The 16,064-nt window shown below is 44.7% G+C and overlaps 1 protein-coding gene across 1 annotated transcript; it reads right to left on the minus strand.

Moving 5' to 3' along the window:
- mertka (c-mer proto-oncogene tyrosine kinase a) lies at positions 1-14,755 on the minus strand. Its single transcript, XM_030378257.1, has 19 exons — positions 14,368-14,755; positions 13,406-13,754; positions 12,875-12,975; positions 12,443-12,613; positions 9,486-9,572; positions 9,106-9,221; positions 8,652-8,841; positions 7,740-7,885; positions 6,309-6,444; positions 6,043-6,193; positions 4,961-5,049; positions 4,745-4,840; positions 4,576-4,656; positions 4,310-4,402; positions 3,946-4,064; positions 3,186-3,295; positions 2,362-2,521; positions 1,836-1,972; positions 1-1,349 (listed from the first exon to the last, which is right to left on the minus strand). The coding sequence occupies exons 1-19, from the start codon at positions 14,450-14,452 to the stop codon at positions 779-781; spliced, it is 2,988 nt and encodes a 995-aa protein (XP_030234117.1). The 5' UTR covers positions 14,453-14,755; the 3' UTR covers positions 1-778.
- Positions 14,756-16,064: the final 1,309 nt, after the last annotated feature.

Raw genomic sequence — 16,064 nt, forward strand, 5'->3', positions numbered from 1 at the left:
TGACGGTTTGAAGCATTTTTTATTATAAACGGCACCAACGATTTAAAAACGTATTATATTATGTTTTATATACATTTCCCTAAGCTTTCGTTCATTGACAAAATGCACAGGATATAAACCTAACTTTAATGTTTAAAAACACTTATTGCACTGGAGAGAAACCTGTTGATGGCAATGTGACAATTGCAGATGTCACTTGATATCTTTTACTCCAAACCTTTTGTAATGTTGATAAATAGTATAATATTTATTTTCTGCTGCAAAAATACCCCATCAAAGCAGAAGATGAGTCCATCCTCTCTTAATGCTGCCCAAACCAAAGCAAAGGTCTCTATTCCTCAGTAGTCGTCTGCGGAGTAGTCTAGACTTTGTTAACGTAGAGAGAGCTAATTTTTAAAGAACACATATTGTAGATGCACAGGTTCTGCAAAGGGTCAATCAAATCCTTTACAACATTTTAGTGTAAGCTGCAAAATCTCAGGGTTATAAAATAAATATTCCACGATTTTCACGACGAAGCAATGGTTCAGTAAAGTAAACTATTTCACAGTTATATCAAAAGCTTATTAAAACATTTGGACATCCGAAACGTTGTCCCTATTAACACTGGTGTGTAGGCATACCACGGAGAGGGTACGTCGCCTTGCCTTGTACATCTTCTAATCAAAATCAACACAAAACAACCGACTGCGAAATGTCAATGTGCTCCAAAAGTCCTTAGACACACACACTTTTTGCTGCCCCTCGAAAACATGTTCTCTGTCCTCTGCCCTTGTCCTTAGAGCAGGGAAGATGTGTCACATGACCCGTGATCCACGCCCGCTCCGTTTGCCGCCGTTCGCGCCGAACGGTCTCTCGGCAAAAGGGGCGTTTCCACGGCAACGAGGTTTGCGGAGGGGGCGGATCTCGAGGAAGGGTCCGAGGGTCTGACGACGACGACGTAACGATCGCCGTCGACGTCAACGTCACCGTCGGCGTCGTCGGCGCCTTTGTCGGCGCCGTTGTCGCGGCCGTCGTCATGGTTGCATCCGTCACGGTTGCTCCCGTGAACGTCGGCGGTGACCACCGAGTGTCCCGGCGCCCGGGCGCGACGGGCGCAGGCGGGGGAGGGAGAGCCACACGCCCCACCGAACGCGCCGCCGTGGAGGCCCGGGTTGGGGTCCTCATCCGCGCCGAGCAGCTCCAGGTCGTGCTCCTCTTCGGGGAAGCTGGTGTTGATGTAGATGATGTCGTCCTTGCTGGAAGACTCGGGGAGCTTCTCCGCCAGCTTCTCCAGCCGCTCTAGCAGCTGGGGGAACAGCGGTCGGTCCAGGGGGTCCACCCTCCAGCAGCTGTACATGATCTCGTACCTGGACCCAGACACACACACACACACACACACACACACACACACACACACACACACACACACACACAAGCACTGTCAGCTGCTTGCGGGTCTTTAACAGGAAGGTTGCTGGTTTGATACCCTGGCACCTCCCAGCAGAGTGTCGAGGTGTCGCTGAGCAAGACATCTCAACCTAACTGCCCCCTGGCAAGCTGTCTGCATGAATGTGTGCAATGGGTGAATGCGGGGCACTAATTGTGAATTGCTTTGAATGGCCATAGGTTAGAAAAGCACAATATCAATTCAGTCCACTTACCATGTACTTTAACAATCATTAAGTATTACGTATATTTTTTCTCCTGCCAAAAAGAAGATGAATGGGATATATCTTCCAAATCCAAATACTCTTTAACGTAAAGACAATCATTCTAGTCTCCAAAAACCTATAACTTTAATGAACTGAATCGCTTGAGCCCTGATTGATTTTGTGTTAATGTTAAAGGCTTACAGGTCGTCGAGGCAGTCTGCCGGCTGCTTCAGTCTGTGGCCCTCCAGCAGGTAGTCGTAGATCTCATGGTTCTGCACCCCGGGGTAGGGCGTCATGCCTCGGGTGGAAATCTCCCACATGGTGACTCCAAACGCCCACTGCATGAAACACAGTGTTCTTCAGAATATGAATATGAGTACCTCATATTCATATTCAAAGTCAATACCTCTTTATCATCAGCGCTGTTAGATAGCATTGGGAAGTAGTGCATGTGTATTTATTTCAGGAATTTTGGGCTGTAATTACATTCCTTTCAGTTTTAAGATAGGGACATTTAAATGTTACACAATGAGTGTTGCAACGAGTAATGGCTGCGTAATTTTTGGAAAGCACCCGAGTAATTACAGAGAAGAAGAATATTTTGTGCTGATCGTTATCCGCAAAAATCATGATGTTGCCGATAACGATCCATTATTACCACATCAACTAGTCATGCAGCAGAGCGTGTTAAAAGGGGACGTTCTTGTCCGCAGGAGGAAACGCTCACCACGTCGCTCTTAATGGTGAACACCCGGTCAGCGAGGCTCTCCATCGCGATCCACTTCACGGGCATCTTGGCGATGCGACCCTGCCTGTAGTAGTCCCCGCTGTAGATCTTCTTAGACAGGCCGAAATCAGCCACGCACACCGACATGTCGTCACGCAGCCTATCAGGAGGACTCGAGCATTACAGTTTGGTCTAAATCTGGGATTATATTGTCCTATGTTTGCTTTGGCTTTCTGCTAAATCTTAAATACATTGCATTTTCTTAAAAGCTTTTTTAACTTTGCCTTTATTTTCTATTTTAATACTAAAATGACTTTTTTAACTTTCTATTTTACCCATTTCTTTGCATATGTTTTCTTTTACTTATCTATTATTTTATTTTATTGTATGACAATGTTTATATGTGAAGCACTTTGAGTCTGCCTTGTGTATGAAAAGTGCTATATAAATAAAGTTGCCTTGCCTTGCCTTGCCTAAAGTAATGTTGAAATCATGTCAATCTGTTTGTAAAAAAATACAGTACAGTAGTTTTCATTGCACCGATATATTGTCCCCCGATGTATATCGGGCAATATCGGCCGAATTGAGCAATGCCTGTATTGTTTGGTGGTGAGGCAGATATTAATGGTTTATAAATGTTTTTTTATAAATAAATAAATAAAAATGTCTGATTTCCTGTTCATGACGAAATAACTAATCAATATCGGTTTATCTTAGCTTATGAAAGGAATTTAATATTTGTGCGTCCCCAGTTTCAACACTTCAGATGGCCTTCCCTGTTCACTAGGTCTGATATCTCCGTGAGGGTCAGCAGGAAGCCTCACATGCAGTTGCGCGCGGCCAGGTCGCGGTGCAGGAAGTTGCGCCCGCTGAGGTACTCCATCCCCGTAGCGATGTCCACCATGAACTTCAGCAGCGTCTGAGTGGGCAGGAACTGAGTAGATTAAGAAAGAAGAAAAAAACGTTAGTTATTATCCTGATAAGACAAAGAAAGATTCGAAATTTTGAATAGGTTAATGGAAACTTTATAACTTGTTTAAGTGGTGGCTAATGTTCAAAATCCACAATCTCATAATAATAATTAAAAGAATATTAACAAAAAAATATGCTTCTTTATGCGGTTTTACTCGACTACTACTTTTATAAAAAAAGACACCTGTTCACTGTCAGTCAGATATTAGATTAGAAACTCTACACTGCTGGCCTCCAAACAAAATTCAGTTTGCCAACCGTTGAACCCCAGTGAGCGATGTTGATGACGCTAATGGTGTTTACTTTGGAAATAGGGCAGCATGAACGTCATCTGGGTTAGACTGGCCTGTGGGGCCAAGCATGCTGACGGCAGACTCTTCAGACCTAACAAGTGGAGCGGATAGGGTCTGGCTCTTCAGACCTAACCAGTGGAGTGGATAGGGTCTGGCTCTTCAGACCTACAAGTGGAGCGGATAGGGTCTGGCTCTTCAGACCTAACCAGTGGAGCGGATAGGGTCTGGCTCTTCAGACCTAACAAGTGGAGTGGATAGGGTCTGGCTGTGTGAGGCCAGTACAGTGCATGGAGGAAACCCCAGAACCCAAACTCCTCACCACATTACTATCTCCCAGGCGGGTGCGGAGTAGGAAGCTGTGCAGGTCTCCGTGCTTCATGAAGGGCAGGATGACCATGGGCTTGGGGAAATGTCCAGAGCCTTCCTCCAAGCACACACCTGACACACACACACACACACACACACACACACACAGACACACACAGACACACACAGATGCACGCACAAACACACACAAACATACAAACACGTGCACGCACACAAACACAAAAACCCACAGGGAAACACACTTAGCTCTCTCCTCATCATCTTGTAATCAAATCACAGTGGGTACCAGTTATGTGAGTCTACAATTTTGAGTAGGCTAAAGTGTGGATTATTACATTATATTGGTGAAGTATTACCCTGTAGCCTGATGACATTGGGATGGTGGAAGTCTTTCATGCAGGCTGCCTCGTTCAGAAACTCATCAATCTCCTTTTGGGAAAAGCTGTCCACTGGATAGGAAGGAAAATTACAAAATGTGAGCAGCTTTTAGCAAATTGCTTAAATGGAAAAATTGTGAGTATATATAGTCATTTAATTGGAAAATTTGAAAATTATTGTGAATGGTTCTATTTGTGCGTGTAGTGTTTTTAAACAGTAGCCTCATCCAGAGACTATAGCTCACTTTTCATGGTCTTCACCGCCACCTTCTCCGATGTCCCGTTGGGTCGCCTCAAATGTCCCTCCACCACTGAGCCAAATTCACCTGTCGGAATACGCATGATAAATAAACATCTGCATGTGTTCATGAACTGTGACTCTCCTTGGACACATTCAGTCGTCACTCCGCTCACCTTCTCCCAGGATCTTCCCTATAGAGAGCAGGCTCCTAGCGATCATGACATCCTGAAGTTTGGCCTGGAGCTCCTCGCTAACCCCGAGGTTCCTAACTACAGAGAAGATACACAAACGTCTATTATTAATGTAGAACATACCTTCGGCACAATCATAAAGGTACAGCACACACACACACACACTACAGTATCCCTCCTCCTCATTCCGGAACATACGTGTGACTTCCACCACAGAGCGGTTGTAGCTCCTTGGGGGCTTGTACTGCACGACAGGCTGCTGCTTGTCTCCACTTCCAAACAGCCGCCTGCAGAGGGCGCCAGGGAGACGCAAAAGAAAAGGGAAACGGAATCACAAATAGCACAGGGCAAAATGAGACACTCTGCAACATCAACAGTCCTACGTATGATAGTAAGAGCCCTCTGTGGGAAAGAGGGGTGGCTTTAGTCCGCTATTGTTTTGCTGTTGGGCTGGCATCCCGTGAAACGCTGTTATCACCATTCTGCTTGGCGGCACTGAGTCACAGACCTGACAATAAATTCCTCAGCCTGGGCAGCTGTTAGGTGTTTTGTGAGAGGGGGATGGTGATGTTTATGAGGAGGAAGAGGTTTCTTTTGGGTTGGCAGCACAACGAATTCAGCATACCAGCTGTGGACCTCAGGGCCAGACAATAGGCGATTTACAGGAAATGGAACCTCGTATATGAACTCAGATCGGAAACATTTAGTCGATAAGGACTTGCAACAGATGTTTGCATGTTCAAGGAAGGATATAAGTCACTGAAAAACTACTACTGTCGACGTGTAAGCTTAAGAACCAACCATCCCCAAAAGCATTTAGCAGATGCAGCAAGGTCACATCCAAATAATTAGCACAGATGTTGATTAGATAGTCCTGGATAGTGTGTAGGGATACATCTGCTCCTTAATAACCCGTATGAGATTCACTGTAATGGCCCATTATAGTCGCTGTGCGTGAACCGCGCCAGTCGGCGTCAACCTCGAATCCCCTCGGCTCATACAGCTTTTGACCGCAAGTCGCGCACCTCCACCATTTTAAAGCTCTGCGAACAGCGTGTGCGAAATGTGTATCCAAATTTTTGCTACAGAAATGGGAACCACAAATTCCATGACGGTGGACCACGGACTATCCACAAACTTCACGAATGGCGAGTCACAGCAACTATAACTTCCACTTAAGTCAGTGTGGATGAAAGGGTCGGATAGATAATGACGAAACAGCAAACAGCAGTAAATAGACCAGATTTAGTTTATGACTCGAGACCCACATGCCAACGTACCCAAACAAAGAGTTCAGCGTGCCGTTGTTGACACAGATAGCCAACCAGAGGACCACCAGCATCAGGAAGGCCCCAGACGCCACCGCCAAGACCACGTAGTAGGAGTCGGACCCCCTGGTGTCCGGGCTGGAGGACGGGGAAAGGATCCAGGCTGCAACCAAGAAAAATAAAAGAAGAGATAAGGCGGTTTGGTTTACTCTTTCAGCCCGTCTGCTCTCGGAGGAGGAGGGAGTCCAGGAGGTGCGTAGGAGGGGACAGGAGCTTACTGTTCTCGGGGACAAAGATGGAGACCGGAGGGCTGGTCATGCCTCGCCCTGTCTGGGTGCAGGCGGCCACCTCCACGCTGTAGGTGGTGTTGAATTCCAGCAGAGCCACATAGGCCGTGGTGGAGTCGCTGTGAGTCTGACGTAAGCAGAGACACAAATGGGATTTGATGAGATTTGTGTTTCGTTCTTCATCTATTTGTGATGATGAACACAATTGTTGTTAAACAGAATAAAACGCCAACAAATACCATTGAATATGGATATGGATTGTAGCTGTCAGCCAATTGTCAGCTAATCTTAAGACTTTAAGTGTCAGAGGTGGGCGAGTTTGTTTCCCAAAAGCTAGGGCTGCATTTGAAAAAGGGAAGAAGAGTAAGCGTCCGGTAAGCTGCAGAGGTTCGGTGACACGTGATGAACGCAGTCCTGTGTTTCACAACACCTCGTGATGATGCGTGGGGGTCAAAGAGCCCGACAATAACACGTGCAACACTCGATGAATCCTACCCATGGGGCAAGGGAAAGCGATTGTATGATTAACATATAATAAAATATGTGTCAGGAAAGTAACAATAAACGACAGATATCCTTTCCTCTAGGACAATACACATGGATAAATACGTTTATTCAAGATATATTTAGTTTTTGTTTGTCATTTTGGAGGGTGCTTTTGTCGTCTTATTTTGCGACAATACAGAAGCAGATCACACGTCAGTTACAACAACTGGCCTTTCACTCATTTCCAGTCATCGCGGGCATTAAAACAAAGGCTTTGTGTGTCATGACATCACCCATTCGACCGGACAACGCACATGAGTTTTGTCAGGCCCGACGTCGAGCCGTGCATTGTATTCATATTCCATCTCCTTGGCGTGACTCATGCTTAGGGGCACGAAGGAGAAAAAAGGAAAAAGGGCCCTTTCCAGGTTTAAAACACTGGAGTCAACTTCCTCTTCCTACCACTACAAGTCTATGGGGGACAGGAAGCACAGCATTGTACTAGAGAGTATCCGAGTGCAGTCACAGAACCATGACAACACCGATCGTATCAGGGGACTGGGGGCAGGCAACAACACATGTCCCAGAAATTGCCACTATTTATTCAGGATCCCATGCCTGGACTTCCAGGAAGTGTTAAAAGTGCTACGAATGATACCACACACACTGCAGGACGGAGAATGGAAAGTATTTTGTTAGAGTCAGAGCCAGACAGGAAGGAGGTCAAAATCAGTTTTTTAAAAACAGATTTGTCATAAATGACTCATAGTAATAGATGGTTATGGACGAGGTCAGCATTGTATCTCTCACTCTGATTAAATCAGCTAAGCCAATTAAGCTTTGGCAGAAAAACAAGAAAATCGTAAGAGCCAACAAGAATATCCACTATCTGAGACCCACTATTCAGAGTACTTGCAGCAGCGTCCATCCCCTCACCTTGCTCTCTCGTGTCCCGTGTTTGACGATGACGTCGTAACCCTGTAGGATGCCGTTTATCTTGTCCGACGGCGGCGCCTTCCACCTAACGACCAGCATCGTCTCATTCAGGCGCAGGGTGACGTTACGCGGATAAACCGACGGCACTGGGGAGAAGAAGAAGAAGAAGAAGAAGAAGAAGAAGAAGAAGAAGAAGAAGAAGAAGAAGAAGAAGAAGAAGAAGAAGAAGAAGAAGAGGTGGAACAATAGAGGGAACGAGAAGGAGGAAAGGAGAATAAAAACAGGCATGTCACTCTAAGGCTTCATAATGGCATACATGGCAAAACTACAATAAAACTCTGAGAACCCACCACAAAAACACTACAAAATGATCCCTCCGTTTGTAACTTTGTTTACGACGTTCCATGTATGACAAAAATCTGGTAATCTTCTATATTGGTTCATCAGTCAACTAAAAACTCCCCCATGGGGTCTCCCGGAAGGAACTGGGAATCGGCCGCACCCAGTATGTTTTCTCTGTGATGTCAATCCTATTTCCTATTGCGTACCCACAGGAAAGCAACACACTTGGCTACTATTTCTTTCAGAGAATTCCTGCCATGGATGAAGCATTTCAGTGCGAGTTCCTAAAATACTTTTTTTATGTAATAAGTGTTCGCTTAAATGTTGTTATGGTTTTATAATAGCCTTCTTTAGAGAAATTGGAAAGACCGTATCCACTTATGAGGAGGGCCCCAAAGGAAGGCAGCCCTCAAGTTTCCACTGTTGCCAAAAGACAACACCCTATCCAGATCAACATCGTAAATCTGCGAAAGAATCCTTTGGACAAAATCTGGTTGGAGGCATGAACCATGGCAGCCGCGTGCGCCAGCCTTTAGCCTAGCCCCCTGGTAGTCTGGGGGCCACACCCACCTCCCTCTGTGGTGGTGTCCTGCATCCAGGGGCTGCCTGGGGACGAGCCCATGTCGTTGCTGCAGGAGACGCTGAAGTTGTACCCGGTCAGGGCCTGCAGTCCCGGGACCTCGCACTGGAAGGGGGGCACCGTGACGTTGATGAGCCTCGTGTTCATGACCTCGCCCCTTCTCCGGCTCACCTCTTTAATCTGGGGGTGGGGTGGGGAGAGCAGGGGCATGAAGTTAACCTTCACAAGCCATGTTTGGGTGAAAAAGCAACAGATGAAAGACGCAGGGAGAGACCGAGTACGGTTCATGTATCAGAGATATACAGTCAAAAAAGACTTTATAACAAAATTGACGGCAAGGGTTTCATTTCATTTCGTGGTTGCGTTTTACCCTCGTGGGATTGTTCTAGTTAGCTGGACAGCCAGTGTTCAGGTTAGTTAATGGTGTCCCCGTGTGATGCTCACCCTGATGTGACACCTGGTTAATGGAGCGAAACCGTCGTGTCCCGCGGTCCAACTCAAGATCAGCTTGTTGGACTGCCTCTCGATCACCGCGACCTCAGAGACGGCTTGGGGAAGCACTTCATGCGAGGAGAGGAGGGAAGGGAAAAAAAAACACAAGCACACACACAAACACACACACAGACACGCACACACACACACACACACACACACACACACACACACACACACACACACACACACACACACACACACACACACACACACACACACACACACACACACACACACACAAACACTTCATTACAAAAGGGCCCTCCCTTAGACAATGCTTGTATGATATAAGTCTGTTGGTGGTTGAAAGACTAAGTCTAAAATGTTACCTTTTATGTGGACATTTGCTTCTCTGGAAGTGCTGATACCCTTTTTGTTGTAAGCTTCACAGTTGAACTGAGTATACTTGTCCACTCCTGGGGACCAAGTGAAACACATGGGAAACCATAAGTACAGAAAACTGTGACCCTGTGATATGCAATAACACAAAATAACACCTTTATACTTCCTGACAATGCTTCACGGTATAGGAAGCTATAAGAAGCCTACCAGGGTAACGCACCATCCTTTGCTGGTAAATTTCTTTTTAGTTTTATATATTTTTTAATTTATTAACAATGCGCTATCTCTCTTTCTGAAAGTGACAATATATCAGGATCTGAAATAATCATGTGCAACTGCATACTTTCACACCTTTTTTTATCTCAAAAGTTTCACAAAATTGCTTCTGCATTTTTTATCGCCAACAGGCATGTGATCCGGACTGTTCACAAAATCTTTCAATCAGCACACGACTCTGCCCAGTTACAAAAGGCCTGCGATAGCCACTAAATAATGTCTCTTTTGTGCCCACTGTCCCCTCTGTTGCTGGGAACTATTCGAACAGTGCAAATCCGAAGCCATCCTTTTGTCAGTTGCCTGGAACCAGAGAGCCTTTCCGCAGTCTTTGCTCCCTTGAGTCTGCCTTTAACTGCTATCAATCAGACTTCTTTATGCGAGTCAAATTATCATATTTTAACTGATCAAAGTCCAAAGGCAGCTAAGAGAGTCATATAATTCAGTGGCTCACCCCACTGCACTGCAGTTGATAAAAAGACCTTTGTAACATTGAACCATGGTAGTAATGTAGAAAGTAGAGAGTAGATGGGGAAGTATGAATAGGGCACTGATCGGTAATAACATTCAAATACCACTGAAGGCAGGGCTCAGCAAACTAATGTCGAAACCATAATTCTAGGCTAATGATCAGAATTCACAGAATGCCATGAGTGAGGCCAAATTTGGCATTGAGCCAGCTGGTTTGTGGTTGTAAAAAAAAAAGGCTTTTCAATCTCATGCCAGTTGGACAAAGATCACTGTACAAACAGCAGCAATAGTGACACCTGCCTGACTTCAGGTTTGAGGAATAAAGTGTAAAAGGTTGGTGAATGAGACTGGCCAGTAGAACACATGTTGTAGAGTAAAAGCGAAAATAAAATGAAACATGATTACAAAAAGTTGAACAAATTGGGAATTATTCTTGTTCTTTCCCTTTCATTTGCATCTCAGAGGGCAGTTACAGAAGTGAGAGGTCATCGAAAGTTAGTCGCCGCTCAAATGGGAACAACAAATGGCAGAGATTAGGCTGTGATTTGGACCAACTGTATATATAATAAGCCATATGGAAGCACTGTGGACCAAGGGGCCTATAATTATCAGGTTTGGAAGCATTCCATTTCACCAGTCCGTCCCAAAATATTCCGTAGCTGCTTTTCCTTTTTTTTTCTTTCAACCGCTGTGCATGAATCCGTGGCAGGGTGCAGAGTGCGTTTAACAACGGATCGGGTAGAAAGCGAGCGTCCCTACTGTAGGACTGGCTTTTACGTAACGTTCATTTGCTTTTGGAGAGGCCGCACTTAGCTTCAGAGTTCAGTGCGTTCAGGGCAATAAGGGGGACTAAATAGAGGCTGATTGTAGACTAAAGAGTGCACTAATTACTGTCACCATTGTGTAACTGTGTCATATTAAAAAAACCGGATGGGGCTTACAATTCATTTAACAGAGATTTACCTATAATTGTTATTATTAGAGTCAAACAAGCAGACTGAGCGGGGGGCATATGTTGACTGATATATAGGAAGAGGCCCTTGTTGTGTTGTGACCGTTGGTGCATCAGTGTGGATGAAGCCCGGCCTGTATGCCCAGCCTGGATACAGCAGGCTTCACTTTCCACCCACCCCTGCAGCGCCGTGTGTTCACTCATGAATCAAGCCATTGTCCCGGGAGCCAACCCCCGAGCACTCTCTCTCTCTCTCTCTGCGTTGCCCCCCTCCCCACCGCAGCCACCACCACCACCACTACCACCAGTACCCCAACCCCAACCCCCAATACGCCCTTTAATGGTTGGGTCTGGACACAAGCAGAACCAAAACAAAGCCCTGACCCTCTACTTTTTAGCCTCTTGGCTTGCGTTTTGGAAACGCATTCTTTAGCCCCATTCAACATCATTTAACTGCAATTCCTAGCAAAGGGGACTGTGAATAAAAGGGAGTAAAGTACAAAAGGAGTAGGCTGTTTCTACCAATTAAACCCTGCAACAATGTTTTTTTATTTTTTAAGGAATTCAATCTTGGTTGCTGAATACCAAACAAACAACTAATTAAGCGCTGTCTATCCTTTTAAACACTGGCTTGGATTAGTTCCTATGATAATGCTTATCGAAGCTGTCGATATATCCCAGTTCTCCCAGGGCCAGGCCATAGTAAAGCACCACCAACAGTGATACAGACCATGGTGCAACTATTGAAGTAAGCAAAGGACAGACACTGAGGTACGACAGACGCTGAGGAAGCACAGACAAGGCAGAACAGAAACTACTAGACAAGCTGAGTAAGACCAACTACATTCTTTATCTCTTCTTGAAAGGAGTTCAACATTCCCACAGCTGGTCAGGAGAGGAATCAGACCAATTGACAGATTTTATCTTTAGGTTTGTATAAGCATTAGTTGGTTAATATAAATCGTATTTTGACGTGAGAGAGAGAGAGAATGTTTGATAGAAAGAGAGAGAGAATTTTTGTGTGTGTGTTAGAGAGAGAGAGAAAAAGAGAGTGTGAGAGAGAAAAAGAGTGAGAGAGAGAAATAGTGTGTGAGAGAGAGAAAGAGTGAGAGAGAGAGAGAGTGTGAGAGTGAGAGTGAGAGAAACAGACCATGAGGTGTATCTCTCCAAAAGTCTCCCAGTATCCTCTGGCCCAGCGCGGGACACACTGCGAGAGCGTTTGGCTGCGTGTGCATGTTGGTGTCTCACCTGGGACGGTGTGGTTACTGGGAGACGGGCGAAAGTCTCCGTCCGGTGTGCCGTCCCGCAGCCAGCGGATGGTGATCGGGCCTGGGGGGCCCACCGCCTCGCAGGACAACACGAACGAGGTGTTGGCCCTCACACTCACGTCCTCTGGTTGTCGGATGAACGTCGGAAGACCTGGAAGAACCGGGTGATCAATCGGTAAAACCATGGCCTCTATATCGGTCCGGTACTGACGACAATCAACAGATCGGTTCGAAAATGTACTTTTATGATTTTTTCATTTTGTCGATTTGGCCCGAGTGGAAAAAATCGACAGCTCATGCAATTGTTTTAATATGTATCTGTGCACATTTTTTTTCAATTCTGACCAATTGGTCAATTCTATCCACCATCGGCTGGTGGTAGGAGTAGGTTTTGGAGCCTGTCGTGTCTCACCTTCCACCTGGATCAGCACCGCCGGGGACTCTACCGTTGTGTCGCCGAGGCTCAGCCGGCAGTGGTACTGGCCCGCGTCGACCCTCTGCACGTGGCTGATGCTGCCGCACACATTACAGACACACATTCACCTTCGTCATCACTATCACCATCATCATCACCATACTCCCCCAATGTCCTTCGGATGATGATGATCATCACCATCATCACCAAATGCCCTCATCCTCATCATCATCATCACCAACCATCGTAATAATCATCATCCTCATCCTCATCATCATCATCATCATCCTAACTCATTGGCCTTCTCCTCACCATCATCATCATCATCATCATCATCATCATCATCATCATCATCATCATCATCATCATCATCATCCCCATCCTCACTAATTGACCTCCTCCTCCTCCTCCTCCTCATCATCTTCATGCACCATCATCATAATCATCATCATTATCATACTGGGTGGCCAGAATGAATACAAACAACTAGAAGGGCTTCTGGACTTCGCAACCTGCAGCAATAATTACCACACGGTGGAGAGCAGAGTGGTGACTCCATCGTTGGTGGTCTGGAGCTCATTGATCACCACCTGCATGTTGGCGGCCAGGTCCTCGTTGTTCTTCAGCCACACGATGTTGAGGTCCAGCTGCACCGGGAGGTCGATGGAGCAGTTGAACTTGGCTTCGCGTCCTTCTGACAGCTTAATGAAGCCAGAGCCCATGGTGGGCTTGAATTGCAACTGTTTGATGTCTTCCTGGCTCAAATGAAGTCTCATCGCAGACTTCTTGGCAATGAAGTCCTCGGACGCGCTGCGTGTGGGCTTCGGGGTTCGACCCTGTCGCCCATACGGTCTGGTGAAGGCAGCCGGGTGCAACGCTGTAACGGAGTTATTACACGAATGAGAACGTTATGTACCTGTGCGTTTGTGGATGGTAACGGTATGTCTTTAGATTATGTGAACACAAGTTGTAGATCATTCCAAAAGAAGGGTTAGCATCGACAAATAATGCGCTCACACGAAAGGGAGGCATAGGCTGTTGGAGTCTGTTTGAGTTGTATAGAAATGTAAAGTGACAAAAAAAAACCGATTGCAGTGTTAATAGTTTGTGACAAAATGTATTATTTCGCACCAGTTCGATAAAGGCTTGCGCTATCGGTTTGTTTAAAATGCAATGTTGTCACGAGCAAATAAAAAAAACAATTAAATTAAATATAGTCCTATAATAAAAAATCTGATTTTTCCGTTCTCTTTATTATATTACTTAAAACGAACATACAATATTAATAATTAACCCCAAGGGCCGCACTGTTAACGGTTACCTTCAAATTAGGAGCAATGTCCCTAAATTCCCCAGAAAATTAACACTTATATTGATGTGAATAGCACTGAGAAGCTTTTGTAAAAACAAAGAAAACAAAACAAAGAAAGAAAGAACGGCACACAATGGCACCAATAAAGAAAACAACAACAACAACCACAGCAACTTACCACTTGTCAATGTTCCCAAAGTAATAGCTAATATCGCTGTAAAAAGAGCTTTTCTGGACAAGACTGCGGTTGACTTCTTGGCCATAGCTTCTCTGGGCAGACGAGTCCCCTGCGTCTCTCCAAAGCATTAAGACGCTCTTTTACAAACGTTTTGAGCACGCTCAATCACAAACAGTGTCAACATTGCACACCGGATTCACTTTGTCTACACACACTCAGACTCTGGCCAAAGTAAAGCCCTTTTTACTGGGAAAACAAAGTTAATGTTCCTGACGTCAGAGGAGGTATCCCACGAAAAAGGCGGTTCTTAGAGTCAAGGGTTTTGGTTAAACTAACTAAATAAAACGAACATAATCGTAAGGTAGACTACACATAATGGTTATTTATGTTTTCTGAGCTTTTGTCACAAAAAGATTGCTGGTTTCCCTTTGTCTGCTTAATTACAATGTTGACCGTGAAAAGCTTTTGAGGGAAAGTCCTCCCCCATGTGGACAATTTGAGCAACTGCATATATATCGTTTATTCAAGTGACTGGATTATACGTGTATTTTATCATAAGAAGGAAGGCAAGAGGAATTAATTGTAATATATCAAGAGTATTTCCTCAGATGTTGATAACTTAACATTGAAACTAAAATAGTATGACTACACTATTAGTAGGCAGTTTGTGCCTACATTGAGTAGGTGTAAACATTAAACTTTTCCACAGAGCCACCATTCTCAATATAGTTATATATCAGGTTTTTAATCAGGTTGAGCTCTTGTCGATGTCTTATTATAATGTTTTTAATTAATTTAATTATTGGTTATTTTAATTGAGGACATGTAAGGTTTATATTGCACCTGTTTCCCATGGCAACCTTCGGGTTGTATTCCACTTTTCTGCAAAATATCATGTTGGTGAAGCGATGTCACGGATTTGTGAAGCTCTCAACGTGCATTAGAAGAACCCAGAACCAGTCGACATTGCTTTATGGCAACCACAAGGGTACGCCAAAAACCCTACACTGAGATGGGCTTTTCAGTAGCAACACATGGCAACCTACACATTTTCATCATATTATTAGGGTATTTACAAAGTATCTTTGGATACCTATTTTTCTTTTCTTTTTCTTTTAACCACACCTCTTTGTCATCAAAATACGCCTATTAATTGTGATTAGAACATCCTCCACAGCAGGAAAAAACAAACACACAAGTGCTAGATATATAGGCTATGTGAAAAAACTAAAAGCATTAGCCTATTTGAGTCACTCAATCAACTAAATTAGTCTTACTCCAGAGTTACACTGGATGTTATTTGATAGTCATAAACATTTGGCCTGTTAAGCCCTTTGAGACTGTAATGGTGATTAAGGGCTATACAAATAAAATTGAATTTAATTGAATCGAATCGAATGGTATGTAAAGGCTGCGAGAAGATGAGTAATGCTTTCGCCTGATGTCAAAACGAATAACCAAATAAAATCAATCTAAGGGCACTGGCGCCCCCGTCCGTCAGGGTTACTCCATTGGTTTACAGTGTAAACATTAGTGTTAAAAAATGAGGTAACATCGGTTTGATAGATGAAGACCTGAGTCACGGTAGGCCTATATCGAGTGTCGTCAGCCTTTGGTAAACAGAGTAAAAAGTGAATATCTGCATTGTAATCTTTTTCGATTAGCCCTGCCCAAAGTTCAATTTGAACACAGATCCA

The sequence above is a fragment of the Gadus morhua genome, chromosome 15, assembly GCF_902167405.1.
Source record: "Gadus morhua chromosome 15, gadMor3.0, whole genome shotgun sequence".
NCBI lineage: Eukaryota > Metazoa > Chordata > Actinopteri > Gadiformes > Gadidae > Gadus > Gadus morhua.